This window comes from Arctopsyche grandis, chromosome 5 (genome assembly GCF_051622035.1).
Source record: "Arctopsyche grandis isolate Sample6627 chromosome 5, ASM5162203v2, whole genome shotgun sequence".
NCBI lineage: Eukaryota > Metazoa > Arthropoda > Insecta > Trichoptera > Hydropsychidae > Arctopsyche > Arctopsyche grandis.
Window position 1 is genome coordinate 17,024,801 of NC_135359.1, and position 15,659 is coordinate 17,040,459.

The window sequence follows — 15,659 nt, forward strand, 5'->3', positions numbered from 1 at the left end:
TAAAGGGCGTTAGACAATCGCAATTTAAAATGACTGTAATATCCGTCTCTGAGGACCGAAACAATTGCGACATGATTACTTTTAATTGTTCTCTGACGATTGTTCATTTTCATCGCACCTGTCTGCGCGGAAGACGATCTCTGTCTGAGGAATCATGCTTTTCTTTCGCCATATTGCACAACAATCAGCCATTTAGGATGTATCAAAACACAACAATATTGCCAACTCGTCGCAACAGCTTAATGATGTGTACAAATAAATCAGTCTCGGGCTAAATTATACATTATATTTTCCATTCCGATGCATTTTCATTACTCAATCGGTATTGTTTACCGCAGATTCTCTCTCTCTGAACGTAATGGCTTCTCCATGTTTTGCTTCATCCTTATTTCAGATTTAGATAATGAGCAATGTAATAAGGAAGTACCGTAATCACGAATACTGCAGTGTTGACATTTTGAAGAAATTGCGTACCTTTCGAACTTTGCCGTCTTGTATTTGTATTTTTTCATGAAAATTTCACCAATAGGAATGATTCGCATACGCGCATACTGGTTTTGAAACTCAAAACAACAGATATAACTGTATTGTGAGTGTATTGACATGCCCCAGTAGTGTTTTCAGTTAAATTTAACTATGTAATACGTTGTGCTTCGGTGAACTAAAAGCTTTAGAACACTTGAATTCGTTACCCCTGAACTGAAGCTTCAAAGTGCCTACGTGACCAGTGACACGTGAACAATTTCTGGTTGCATGACTTTTCAAACATTCGTTGTTTATTTGAATTATTATATTATTTTATTATTTCACAACGCTTATCTCTAAATGTTTCCGGTATCAAATTATAAATTTTATAAAAATAGACACTTAATAGATAATGAGTACACGAACCTATATACATATGTGTGAATATTTCAAAAATTAACATATGGCGATCGCGAAAAGAAATCTAACAGAAATCAAATGTAAATAAATTTTCAAAAGTGTTATCTCATCGTTACAATTTCAGAAGTAATTGTAGTCATAAATCTTCACTCCCGATTCAACAATATCAATTAGATTTTCTTGTCTTTCGTTATCGTCTTCAACTCGTTTGTATCAATAAAATTAGACAGTTGCAAAGCTGACGACAGATAGGTCCGTCTTGCATGTTAATTAATCCACTCTTTCTATTGGTGGAATCAAATTTGCATCCTTGGAATTGTTTGCTTTTCTATACTCAATTAGTCAGCATTCTTTTTAACTTTCTGTTTGTGTTTTTTTTTTCAAATAAAAAATGAGAACACTTACAGTTTTCAAAATAGCAAGAACATACATACATACATATTTGACATTTCTATAGCATTTATTGAATTGCATTATTTTTTTTTAAATAATGTTCCCTTTAAATCAGGGCCAAGGAATCGTGGTATTTTAGGGAGGATCGAAGTCGAAAAATCTGACGATTCCGATTCCTTTTTATAATATTCTTTACTGTGTTGATTGTGGAGTAATAATTTATAAATTTAATTTTTATTAAATTTTACTTAACAAATATTTGCATATTTTTTAGTTAAATTTATTTGTATTTACTTTTTCACATATATTATTACAATAAATCGATTAAAGTGAGAATTAGGCGACTTTTTTAGCTTAATGATTTTATAGAATTCTTTTTTTTTTTATAGATTTGGAAATCGTTGACATTATTTTTATTGCTATCAATTATTATATGCAAACAAAAAATAATCTTATTAAATTGTTAACGGGGTTGGAGTCGGACCATAAGATAAAGTTGGAGTCAGAGTCAGTATAATTTTAAACGACTCCACAGTCTTGCTTTTAATACATCTTCAATTGGTTCAATAAATCACCGCATACCGAATTTAGCAAGTGTATCTAAAACAAAAAATCTATGTACTTTAGATAATATCTAGATAATTATATGGCTGTTTATATGAGCTCCGCCGTATTATGTAAAATATAATTTTTCTCCATTGTTAAAATCTTATCCGTAGTCATTTTCTTTCTAACAAATTATTATTTAGCATACATTTTTTGAGAATTACATGTTGAGTAAGAATTCGTGCGTTTGTTGGAAATATAAAATGATTCCCCAAATTTTAGTTTTACGTTGATTTTGTTTTAAAAAGCACCTATTAACTTTGCTGTCACGACTTAACTTTCATTTGAAATAATTTAATGTCACTTATGAGTCAAAATTTCAATCTGACAAATGTCTTTACCCTGTTTATAATGATATATGTATAGTATAAGACATTTTAAGAAGATAATTTAAATTTAATCTTCTTTGTTGTTTCAGAATGAGTACGAGAGCGTGTTTGGCGTATTGCTTCTATTTATTTGTTACCATCGGTCTCAGCAGATTAAAAGTTCAAGCTGAAATATTTACTGCACTAGCTGAACTTGAACCTTTGCTTGAATCTGAAAGCATATTATTAGATTCCATGGGAGCGTATGTTCGATATCAAGAAAATAGACTAAATTTATTAAAAGAGTAATTTACTGTTTATTATAATAATTTCCTTATACTATGTATGTAGTTTACTTAAAAATAAGTTTTTAAAATATTTAAATTAATTTTCAGAAAGTATACTGAATATGAAGAAGAACATCGAACAGCAATGAACGATGTGACAAATTATTTATCAAATCCTGTAAATGCATTTAAAATAATCAAAAGACTCACTAGTGAGTGGAATGAAGTGGAAGAGTTGATGACGGATGATGTAGGAAATAGTAAGTGTATTTATAAATTTCAATCACCGTCATTTAATATTGGATATGTTGATTATTTTTACATTTTGTTTTATTAATTTCAGAATTTGTGCGAAATATAACATCGCTGAAAGAGAATGTAAGATTTCCCACAGAGGAAGATCTAAGCGGTGCAGCCGCTGCTCTTGTAAGACTTCAAGATACATACAGATTAGACACAAATGAAGTAGCTAAAGGAAAATTGAATGGCATTAAATATAGGTTGCCTAAATATACAAATTAGATTTTTGATTAATAAGGGAATTACACAAAATATTCAATGTTAAATTACTATTTCAGTTCGGACATGTCAGTTCATGATTGTTTTGAAATTGGTCGTCAATCGTACATTTCTGCAGATTATGATCATACAGAAAAGTGGATGGACGTAGCACTAAATAAACTTAACGCGGAAACGAATAAAACTGTTCCCAAAAGTGAAATTTTAGAATACTTGGCATTTTCAAATTACATGATAGGTTTGTATAAGACGCTCAAACTAGTTTCTCTATTGGATTGATTACTTTATATTATCAAGGATTGTTTTTAGGAAACGTTGATCGTGCTCTGTCGTTGACCAATGAACTTTTAGAAATTATTCCTGACCATGTACGTGCAAAGGGTAATATTCCCCATTATGAAAAGGCTTTGCGTGAGAAAAGAGAGACGCGAGAGGTAATTTATTATTACCTATTTACATGTATTTTTTACTTTATCTATATTTTTAAATTTTACAATTTCTTTTTTATATAAAGCAGGATTCAACCGTGGAAAAAACTTCGGATTCGAATAATGGAGTAACGGAAAGAAGCATTTATGAAGAACTTTGCCGTGACGAGATGGTACTTCCAGAAAGCGTTAAAAAGGAGTATGTTTCATTATTCATTCATTTGCGTAATATTTTATGGGAGTTTCTTTTAATTGAGTTTGTGCCCAGTCAGTGCTTCTAATTATGATTTTATCGCAAGGCAATTAAGAAAAATTACAACACTTAAACCGAACAATATATTGTATTTTATTGAAATTTATTTCTTTCAGTCTAAAATGTTTCTATTATTTTGGTAAACGTCCATTTTCAAAAATCGCACCTTTTAAAGTTGAACAACACTATTTGGATCCCGATATAATATCATTCCATAATATTTTATCTGAAAAAGAAATGGAATTTGTGAAAGAGAGTGCAAAACCAAGGGTATATATCTTAAATAAATCTTACAATATTAATGAGGCATGTGTGTATTTATAATATTTACATTTTTTTTTTTGATTAGTTCAAAAGAGCAACTGTTCAAGATTCTGAAACTGGCGAATTAGTTGTTGCCAAGTACCGCATAAGCAAATCAGCTTGGCTCAAAGACAATGAACATGAAGTGATAGCGAAAATCAGTCGACGAGTATCAGATATGACAGGTCTTTCAATGGAAACTGCGGAGGAGCTTCAAGTCGTTAATTATGGAATTGGTGGTCATTATGAACCGCATTTTGATTTCGCGAGGGTAAATTCCTTTACTTTTTAAAGTGCAAATATTTTTTTACTTCATTATAACCAATCGGATATATTTTCAGAAAGAAGAAAAAAGTGCATTCGGTGGTGATTGGGGCAATGGCAATAGGATTGCAACAGTGTTGTTTTATGTAAGATTTGACCAATCAATACATTACATCTTGTAAATGTGTAAATAAAATGAGAAAATTTATATGTATGTTTTTTGATGTTCAATAGATGTCCGACGTAGCACAGGGTGGTGGTACAGTTTTTCCAGAATTGGGTCTAAGTGTGAAACCTAAAAAAGGAGCAGGTGTATTCTGGTTCAATCTGTTCCCATCTGGAGATGGCAATTATGCTACTCGTCATGCTGCCTGTCCTGTTCTTCAAGGATCAAAATGGGGTAATTTTATATACATTTTATATATCCATAATAAAGATCTTATATATAAATCAAAAACCACTTGTGTGTGTGTGTTATTCGTTTTTGATTGGCCGTCGTTAAATATTAATTTATTTTTATTCAAATAAATTTAATAAAAAAAAGCAAATGAATGTTTACTATTAGATTGGTCATGTTTAAGTGGTTTATACAGAGAAATGTTATAATAACATTTCTCTGGGTTTATATTACAAATACCGAGCGAAGCCGGGTGTAAACACTAGTTTTATATATTGCTTTTATTGGGTTACCTGACAACTCGTTCACAGATTTTCCGTAAACCGAGGATGCGCTCCAGGCATTACGTATACGGTCATCTCTTTCTCACCCCGTCTGTTCACCAAGATCTCGTTTACTATGCCATTACGAATGCAGCCATCTCTTTCACAGACCGTCTGTTATCGGTGAACAGACGGTTTGTGAAAGAGATGGCTGCATACGTGATGGCATAGTAAACGAGATCTTGGTGAACAGACGGGGTGAGAAAGAGATGGCCGTATACGTAATGCCTGGAGCGCATCCTCGGTTTACGGAAAATCTGTGAACGAGTTGTCGTGTCACCCTTTTATTGTATGTAGTTTATAAAACAATTTTAATTTTTAGTTTCAAATAAATGGATTCACCAGAAAGGTCAGGAATTTTTAACACCGTGCAATTTAGAACACCAAGAAGAAGGCATGAGTCGAGTATTCCCAAAACCAGTGAAGAAAGGAGCAATAACTAGATAATTTTTTCGGAAAATTGCCTCGGATAATATTTTCTAAAAACCCAGTAATCGTCGTCTTATATGCATTCGTCACATGTAATTACCAGTGCAAGATTTAATTCCAGGATTACTTGATATAAAATATATATCGTTTACTCACAATTGAGTAAGAAGTTGGCCATATATTCAATTCAATGTTATATTATTATAAGACTTGAACCAAAATGTTCCTTTTTTTATTATAGTATATGTTGTGTATGTGTAAATAATTTTGTGATTTATGTGTATGTAAACCATAGGTTAAGTCTTTTTATTGTGTCGATTTATAAAATAGAACGAAAATTTGTATTTATGAAGAACATACATAGAGAATAAATGATTTTGTATCTTATTCTTAATATTTTTTTATATTTTAAAATAAAAAGAAGTATTCAGGGAAAATGAAAACACGAATGGAATGGGAACGTCAATATATTTATTTTAAATTGTTCAATAACATCAAAACGATTAAATATTTTTAATGATAAGATATATCTAATAACCACAAACCTTGAGTTCATACATTTATATAGAAGAATACAACATATCGGCGTGAAATAGCCGTGACACACAAGGAAACAATCAGATATTGACTACACACTATAGGACCGAATTATTGGGGGAGTTTGGCACGAATATAATATATGAATATAATTGTCACAGAAACTAGAATACCTATACTAGGAACACTTTAAACATTGATTGTTAAATTTGGTGGTCCATAAAGTGTAAACATACAGATAGGGGACCTACTACTAAGTGGAAGAACAATGCAACTGATCATAGAGATGATCAAGCGGCTAAGTAATTCAATGCAACCGCTTGAAAATAACAAACCAATTCATTACCCTGTTTAATGAAGGTACTTATCTTTATCACATCTTTCAGATAATTTTAGTAAATGTATATATATATATTATAATAAAAATTGATAGGAGAAAATAGATAAAAAATAAACTATGTATCAAAATATATTTTATAGTTCTCGGCACCTTGTATAATAAACTCTCAATCATTTAGCACACTCGGCACCTTGTATAGTAAACTCTCAATCATTTAGTAAAACGTATTTACTGTCCAACAAAGACAATTTTAATTAATTCAAGTTCATATGGAATGTATACATAATATAAATATAAAATAAAAAGTGAAAAACCGTTTTTAACATCGTAAAATCACATCTACGATCAGCACCTAGAAATAAAGTTGTTCAAGGTACATACATACAAAGGGATGATATATTATCAGATTTACACACAATTTATAACTACTCAAGGTAAATACATCAAACATACAATTAACATCAAAAAACATTGATTGAATATATTATATATTTGTGAGAGCTGACTTGATGAATATTGTGCCTAATTTATTTTATAATTAATACATACATATTAATACATATATATATTCCAGAGCTTGTGATGGTGCAGTGACTTGTAAAGGAGTCACAAATACTGCTCCATGACGAACCCTGAAAGCCTATCACATTACATACCTTAACTAACATAAATACATCTATTGGGAAAATTTTCATGTTGATGCCAAGCGTATTTATATACTCTTTCATTTTTAAGATAAAAAATCAATGCATTCAAAGATAGGCACAAAACCCTTGAAGCACTGTTCAAAAGATAATTTTTAAAGTAATAAATTAATATAATTAAATAATATATATCGAGTATTCCAATTAAAAATAGGCGAGAGATTCAGAAAATTGATAACAAAAAAATAAATAATCAAAAGAAGTTTAAATTTCATAATTTCGAAATTTGGAAACGACTTCAGACGGCGGTTCTTGTCCTTGTCCAGCCCAACGGCCCCAATGTGCTGCTCCACCTTCAGAAGCTCGACGAGCAGCAGCCGGACCTGTTCCCAATGTGCTGCTTGCTCCAGCAGCTCCACCAGCGCCGACTATCATCCGATCCTTGGTTTTGGGAGTTGCCCAGTGCATCGTTTGTTGAACGTGATCTTTCATTCCCAACCATTGTTTGTAGCTTATGGTTATTCCGCTGTTGCGCCATTTATCATAATTACACTTCTTGGCTGGATCGCACAAGGTTTCTTTCGCTTCCTGTAATTTTTTTGTAATATTTAACTACTAGTCTCATGACTAAAATTAGAATACACATTAATGTAAGTTTTTTTCAGTGCAACTTCTCATTACAGCAAAAGTGGGTCAAGTAGGGTGCATACCCGGGCAATTATGTAGGTCAACTAGAAAAACGCGCATTTACTCATATATCCCTACAATTTTTTTGCCTACATTTAAATTAGACTTTCCTTGGCTGTTTGACTACTTGATTTGACATGCGATTTCAATGGTAAACGAATTATTTCGCACATTGCGATTGCGCAGACGACAATCACGCCACGAAAATCGCGAATACGGAATATCTGGCACTCGAGATCTCGTCAGTAAGATAGCTCGCGTGTAACTATCGATCGATGGAATTTTCGGGTACCAAACATTCCGTGATCGAGATTTATGCTCGCTTCGCTTTATGTGGAGTAATCACTTCAACATGTTTGTAGGAAAATGGTCGAAATAATAAGAATATATGTACAAATAGAAATATTGTAATAACTAGAAATTACAAATGGCGGAAAATCTTTGTTCCCTGTGACAGTATGCATACTATGCGCATATTTAGGCGTGGCTTATGAAGTGATAGTTGAGTCTTCTCCTTAAAAATGCCTCGGTGACATAATGACTACATTTTCATAATGTGATTATTAGAGGTAGGATAGCCAAGGGGCCGCTCATTGTTCCATTGTTGTAAATCCTTTGTAAAAAAAAGTTCGGCAAACCTTTAATAATGCATTTACAACATTTGAAAAATACGCGGCACCTTCTGGGTCCAGGCTTTAGTGATTATCAATACGTACAGTAAGGAATACCTTTGTATTCAAAAAATTGCAAAAACTCATTTGTATCATTACCCATAACAGAATGTAATATGTTTTAATTACAGAAATACTAATTACAATAGAATAAATGTAATTTAAAAAAATTAGGAAAATATTGTATTTGCAATTGGTGGGGTGGCCTAGAAAGTTTTGGAAGGAACAGATGATCTCAATCTGTGAAAGGCTGCAATAGTGTTACAAAAGCTGCTAGTATGGTTCCAGACTTAATTTAAAGGATTTTATTGTAAAGTAAAAAAGGGGGTTTGGGGAATATACATAGTAATTAGCCCACGTCGTAATAGTTGGTTTTAAGTATTTTAAATTGAAATAATATTAATAGCGTGCCAAAAATGATATCCTCGTTCACCACCAATCGACAAATCGATCGGTAAGTATGTTTTCCTTAATTCAAAAAGGAAAAATTTAGACGGCAGATATGGCCGTTTTTAGAAACGTTACGAACACATCTCGGAGGGAAAGCAAATCTGACAGTTGGCAATTAGCATGGTGGAGTATGTGGGATACTCGTATGCACGTAGCAATGTAGCTGACCTGAAGTTTCTGGAAGCGAGCCTCAGCCTCCTTGTCGCCGTCCGCCTTATCTGGATGCCATTGAAGAGCCAGAGCGCGGTACTCGCTGGTGATTTGCTCCACCTGGAATGTCGCCATAAAATACCACAATAATATTACATATTAGTAAACAAAGGCGTATCGAGTATTTCACATATGTATGCATGTAGAGGTGTAGAGGTCGATAACGACCATAGTCCATATGGAGCATATGGAGCGTAGAACGTACCGTAGAGTTTTCGTCGCAGTTGAGCAGGCCGTAGAAGTCGTCTTCGGGCGAGGGCTCGTAGGCGAGGATCTCGTCGACGGCTGCCATGGCGGCGCTCCGCCCTAGGCCTGCGCCCCCGATTCAAGCGGCCCCCAACGCCAACACTACCGGTTCGAACGGCCGCGGCGCACTCGCTACCAGCCTCCGCTCCCCGGTAATGGCGATCTCCACTCTCTCTCACTTGTCGACTGTCGCTCGAAAATCAATGTAGTTTGCGCAGTCGCACCGACTCATTCGAGACCAATGAGTAATGACTCAACAATCAACATTACCACAATCCAATCTAGATTTCCGTAACGCCGTCGACTTTCATATCGTGGTCATTTTATAATATACACAATACATCGACGCATGTTGCGTACGAGGAAGTATGTACCATACATCATGGCGCAGGCTAATTCTCGAAGACGCGCGAACGTTTGAATACGATTAGATGTGTACTTAACACGCAATAAAGTCGAAAGTGCCGTAGATCCTCATCATTATCATCTACAGCCATTCACCATCTACTGCTGGATGAAGGCCTCTCCAACACGCTTCCACTAGTCTCTGTTTTGCGCAACTCTCATCCATCTCGCCGGGTTCGATCCCTGGGCCGGGCCTCGAATGAAAATGAATTTTTCAGAGTATGCTGTTGGTCAGACCTGGATTTGTGACTCCAGGTTGATCGTTTCCTATCAGAGTTTGCCAATTTTCTCTGATTTAATTGTTGAAACGGTTCCCGGAAAAAAAACTTGGCTAAAAATCCTTCCTACATACTATGTCACCACTATTTGAAGTATATAAAAATGCTGCATTTGTAATTGTAATTGTAATTTGTAATTGGCTAGGAAGGCGCATTGGGATTTACCTGTAAGGCCTTCCTGGTATATATATGTAAAAAAAATAAAATCTCACGCCACACATTTTCCTAATTTCGTCTACCCATTTTCCCTGCGGTCTTCCTTTTACCCTTTTGCATTCTCCCGGGTACCATTCAAGCACTTCTTTTGTCCACCTATCGTCCATTCTTCTAGCCACGTGGCCCGCCCATTGTTATTTCAATCTCTTTACTCTATCCACTATGTCCACCCCCCTTGTCATACTACGGTTCGGTGATTATTACATCCCAGATGTGAATCGCTACAAGAATAATCGCCGATACGAAAATCGCTGACGCGGATCTCCTGTCGCACGCAAATTCGTCGCACAGGAAAATTGGCGCACAGAAAACTACTCAAATAATGCTCAAAACTACCCAAATCTCGTATAAAAAAGCATTTGTTGAGCAGTTTTTGGGCAGTTTTCTGTATGCCAATTTTCCTGGACGATGAATTTTCCTGCGACAGGAAATCTGCGCGAGCGATTTTCGTAGCGACGGTTATTCTGGTAGCCGCTACCGGGATAACCGTCACTACCCGGTAGCGATTCACATTTGGGATGTAGCCCGTTTACCCATACTTCCCACTCACGTGTTTTGCTACACAAAGTCCAATGCACCCAAAGAAGTATGGAACGCTATATGCTCGGCATAACGAGGAAATACAGATCCTCATATATCTGATCGAAATAACAGATGTACTGTTGTGTAAGCTGGACTAAATGGGAATCTATGTAGAAGAGTCGGATAATCGAGAAGTGGAAAAAAATCGCCTTTTCACAGTAAATATTGACTGTCTTTCGTATTTTCTTTTTTGAATGAAATGTATGAAAATACATGGCGAGATTTTAAAAAAGAAGCTGTTTTTGAAAGATTGAAATTTGAAATGAGAATCATTTCAAAAACCATGGACTACTGGATAGATATAATGCTTTATAAAAAAGTGATCACGGGTTCGATTGCCACTGGTTGCTGCTGACCAGATCATGTTTTGTGACTCCAGGTCGATCGTTTCCTATCAGAGTTTGCCAATCTGTCTGATTTTCATTGAAACGGTTCCTGCAAAATTGGCATCCCTGTCGGTTCGGTGATTATTGGGCACAAAGCGCTCGCCCAAAAGTCACTAAAATCTCTAAATTTTATCTGGCAGCCGAAAAGTCCATCATATTAATGATAACTATCATACTAGAACGAGATACGAAAACGAGATCTTGAGTGCCAAATATTCCGTATTCGCGATTTTCATGGCCAAAAATTGTCTTTTGGGCGATCGCAATGTGACTAATAAAACAAATACCTCCCTGTCATATCCCTCTCACAAAAAAATCGAGTTATTCAGCATCTCAATTTTTCGCTGGTTTGTATAAATGCTGCAAATTTTTCCACATATGTCTCTGTGGATGTTGATCGTATTTGCTTTGTTTAATATAATGTTTACAATGTTTGACCATAGATGTCGTGTTTAATGTAAAAATACATAATAATTATGTATTTATAATTTATATTTCATGATCTATATAGTACACTCGTCGCATTGGAGCGATCTGTAAGACGAGTGTGCATGATTGATTGAATAAAAATAAATAAAGTTGTCTTTGCAATAGGCAAACTCTAAATCTACCTATTGGTCAAAAAATTTTATTATGAATCTGTAACATACGCAAACTTCAAAATACGCGATTTCTATTATTCAGAACATCTCAACTGACCGATAGGAATCGCGTATTTTTCTTCCGACTGTAAATAACCGTGAAATGAAATACAGTTTCAATTGGATACAGCTATTATTTATTTGAATATTTTTAATAAAAAAAAATATTAAATTATACACGAGATATTGAGCTTTTCAATAAAAAATAAATAAATATTTATCCAATATCAATACAAGCTTCGGTGTATATTTTTATTGACAACAACAATGTGAATTATTTTTGAAATACTGAGAGAATCACAATAAGCCATTAACAAGAAGAAAAAATATTTCACCCAAAATTAGAGGTCGGTCCATTTATGAAAAACCACCTCCACTTCATGTAAAATAACCATATTTTCTTCGGGTACGTCCTTCCAGCGTGCAAACACCAGCACGCACCACTTGATCTACGCGAGTATGATCTCATTCAGCATGATAGAATGTAAAAAATGTTACCCACAATTAAGTTTGGATATTGTCTAAGTTACCCACAATAAGTTTGGGTATTTGGGTAACAAACGTCTTGAAAAAAATAAGAATACTTTTCCAATTTGACCATAAACATCCTCGAATGTCAGAAGAAATTTCTCAACATGTTGTTAGGCGTGTAAGTTGTAGCCCACGAAAATCTGTTTAATATTACTGACGTTTTGTGGCGTTTGCTTATTGCGATGCACAACGACATGTCAACGACAAAGGAAACACAATAGGAAGTCGGCTCGTATAAATAATACTTCCATATGAAAAAAAAGTAAAGATCCGATATATGTATACTATTTTGTAAACACTATCAACAAAAAAAAATACATATCACAGCATTTTGTAAAAAGTATTGCAACTTTCACAAAAAAATAAAATATATACATATGTATGTACATATGTATGAAAAAAACAAGATTATTTCAAAATTTATGTGTAAAAATATATACATACATACATGATATAAATGTATTTAGCTCAAATGCAACTACGTACATACATATATGCAGTTTTGAAAACAGATCGATTGGCTCATGACCTGATTTTGAGCCCCGATACAAATACATATAAATAGAGATACAGGTATAAAATGAAAATGGCGACGCCGTATTCTGGATTCGAATTAGTACATAAGTTACATTGCTGCAAATACAATATCTAAAAGAATCAATGAAATTTTACAAACAACCCCAAAGAGAAACATAGATGATTATTTCTTTCATCCTCTCTGAAAGCAACGAAAAATTGGTTGAGCAGATAATATCTGTACATTATATTAAACCCGCTTTAATGCCCGGGTCAATGAAGCCGACCCATAAAGCTCTCAACATGAGGCCACCCCCCCCCCCCCCCCCAACGAATACCGTCTGAGAGACCTTTCCGTCGGGGAACGAGACGGTTGTCCAGCTATGTAAAAATGCTCCAGCTTTATTTAAAACAAGAGTAAACTGCCACTTCCGGTCGACGAATGCTCACCAAATTTTATACATAACTTGGTATTAAGCTTAAACTGATAGATATGAAATTTCAGTTCAATAAACCAAAAGGTTTTTGAGAAAAACATAAAAAACCTCGATTCTCTAGAGTAAAAGTACTACTTCCGGTTCAGATAAAAATATTTAAAAAATATAAAATTATTATTTCTAGTACATGTAAAAACAAATCAGTCCGATTCAGTTAGTAGTTTGGGAGATAATTGAATTCAAAAACTTAAAAAAAAGAGGACACCTATAAGGGGAGGTACCATTTCCAGTCAACTTGAATAGTCAGGTACCATTTCCGATACGATGTGAATTTGAAAAAAATTTACATCGTGTCGATAAGAATTTCAGTAACCGATACTAAGTTTCAGTTCGATAGGACTAACGGTGTTCAAAAAATCCCCAAAATACACAGACACACACACACACATTTTTTCTAGACCATAAAAACGTGATCAGTAGAGGTAGGATAGTCACAGTGCTATCCATTGTTCGACAAACCTTTAACAATGCATTTACAACCTTTGAACAATACACGGCCCCCTCAGGCTCCGGTGACTAGTGATCAGTAATCGATTCTGAGTTCGAATCAGTCAAAATCTCGAGTTCGAATTTTCACATGATTACAAAACTTCATATATTGTTACTACGTACATAGATAAAGTAAAAATCTATATATAATATATTATGAAATACAAAAATGCAAAGGAGGTGTGTAAAAATAAAAATTGTTACCGGTGTACACAGGTATACATATATGTATGTATGTATGTATACCTAATTATATGTTGACAGCACAACAACATTATAAATTATGTGTGCACGCCGATAATAATTATTTATGCACTCATTGTTCTTCGTCTTGGGAACAGAATGCGTCCTTGCATTTTCTTACACTGTGTATGGCTGCAAAATTAATTGTTACGGTACATTTCAGCCGTAATAATTAGCGCGATGCAGAAAATTTTAATTTTAGATGAGCATGTACTTTTTTTTCAAATTGGCACATCGACGATTTCAATTTTGGAATTTTTGCATCTTGTATATGTACATATGTACACAAGTAATAATATATGTATATTATAGACGGCAAAAAATACTTAATAGTAAGAGTTGCATAATTGTTATGTTTAAATTTGCACACGTCGTAATGTAACCCATTCGATATATATATATATATTTAAATATTGGTTAATTTTTATTCACGTCGCTCGCTGGTTGAAGTGCTTTTGTGGTAGCTCTTACATCTCGCAGAATGAATGATAAATGAGTGAGTAGTGCTAAATTGAAAATAATTCTGAAAAATTATAAAATACATACGTATACTCAATTCTAATAGATGGGGAAGTATCAATAATACATTTGAATTATTCATTGTTTATATCAAATGAAAATATATATTTGTTTTTGTTTCGTTTCAAATCGTCGATTGCTATAGCCAACGATTTAAATTTTCAATTATCAATCGTTTCGTTCGAATAGTTGCGATGATTGAATGAATGTTGCGACGTCCTAACCAATTCACTGTTTGTTTTGTGACCCATCATGGTGAAGATGAAAAAGGTGAATTGATTTTTTAATTTTACTCGCTTCAATAACCAAGCGTATTTGTTCATTAAATCATATCGGAAATATGTACATACATGCATACCAATGTGTGTATAATATATGTATGTGAACGGATATTTTGTTAAAAATCAGACATATCAATGTATGTAGTTCCATGTTTTGGGAATGGGTCAAAATTACTTTTTAGATGTTTTGATAGCTCATTTTTCAATACGTGTCCAATTAAGTGCTAGTAAATGTCCGAAGATTGTAAGTAATATATAATTATTTTAAAATTTGTTCTTGAAATCATAGTTCTTTTTCGTTGCCGCTTTAGATTTATGTATCAATCCTAAAGAAATGAAAAATACATACACAATTGATATAATTCATAATGCTGGTGAACTATACAATGGTCAATATCTTCAAATTATATTTATAGAATCAATTTGTTATACATATTTAATTTTTTTTTGTTTATTTAATTAATTTTGTGTTTAATATTTATCAAATGAAAAATTATTAGTTTATTTTTTGAGACAATATGAAATGTTTCTTTTTTTTTATTCTGCTCGATTTAGACTTCGTGTCCATTTAAATTGACAATCTGTGCCAAAATGCATTAATATTTCTTATATAATATATACAAATGTTATTAACAGTGGTGTAGTCGGAGCAGGTCGCCGCCCTAGCGTGCTAAATTGGTTCCTTTTGTTAATTTATATTGAAACTCAAAGAGAACCCATTTAGCATTTACCCGAAGCTTACTCATGGTCATGAGTAGAGGTAGGATAGTCACAGTGCCATCCATTGTTCGGCAAACCTTTAACAATACATTTACAACCTTTGAACAATACACGGCCCCCTCAGGCTCCGGTGACTAGTCATGAGTAGAAGTAGGACCGGAAGCGTGCCGTTTAT

At 33.8% G+C, this 15,659-nt stretch overlaps 2 protein-coding genes across 3 annotated transcripts in view; one reads left to right on the forward strand and one right to left on the reverse strand.

The window, feature by feature from the left end:
- LOC143911887 (prolyl 4-hydroxylase subunit alpha-1-like) overlaps positions 1–5,788 on the forward strand; it is a 29,538-nt gene extending 23,750 nt beyond the window's left edge. Inside the window, exons 2-12 of one of the 2 annotated variants that reach the window (XM_077430977.1) lie at positions 2,303–2,497; positions 2,588–2,739; positions 2,823–2,979; positions 3,058–3,236; positions 3,308–3,432; positions 3,516–3,625; positions 3,796–3,949; positions 4,029–4,253; positions 4,324–4,392; positions 4,481–4,646; positions 5,289–5,788. In XM_077430977.1, the coding sequence (XP_077287103.1) occupies positions 2,304–2,497; positions 2,588–2,739; positions 2,823–2,979; positions 3,058–3,236; positions 3,308–3,432; positions 3,516–3,625; positions 3,796–3,949; positions 4,029–4,253; positions 4,324–4,392; positions 4,481–4,646; positions 5,289–5,413 (1,656 nt within the window). In that variant the 5' untranslated portion in view covers position 2,303 and the 3' untranslated portion in view covers positions 5,414–5,788. Of the gene's footprint in view, positions 1–2,302; positions 2,498–2,587; positions 2,740–2,822; positions 2,980–3,057; positions 3,237–3,307; positions 3,433–3,512; positions 3,626–3,795; positions 3,950–4,028; positions 4,254–4,323; positions 4,393–4,480; positions 4,647–5,288 lie in introns of both variants that reach the window. The other variant, XM_077430976.1, reaches the window with a different exon arrangement.
- A 58-nt stretch (positions 5,789–5,846) lies between these two features.
- jdp (DnaJ domain-containing protein) lies at positions 5,847–10,076 on the reverse strand. Its single transcript, XM_077430746.1, has 3 exons — positions 9,140–10,076; positions 8,893–8,994; positions 5,847–7,504 (listed from the first exon to the last, which is right to left on the reverse strand). The coding sequence occupies exons 1-3, from the start codon at positions 9,224–9,226 to the stop codon at positions 7,181–7,183; spliced, it is 513 nt and encodes a 170-aa protein (XP_077286872.1). The 5' UTR covers positions 9,227–10,076; the 3' UTR covers positions 5,847–7,180.
- Positions 10,077–15,659: the final 5,583 nt, after the last annotated feature.

Excerpts from the sequence above, each read along its gene's own strand:
- jdp (XM_077430746.1), bottom strand. The coding sequence starts at position 9,226 with ATGGCAGCCGTCGACGAGATCCTCGCCTACGAGCCCTCGCCCGAAGAC. Across the intron at positions 8,995-9,139 it reads ACTGCGACGAAAACTCTACG|GTGGAGCAAATCACCAGCGA; the intron begins GTACGTTCTACG and ends GCGACATTCCAG. Across the intron at positions 7,505-8,892 it reads CTCGCTTCCAGAAACTTCAG|GAAGCGAAAGAAACCTTGTG; the intron begins GTCAGCTACATT and ends AAAAAATTACAG.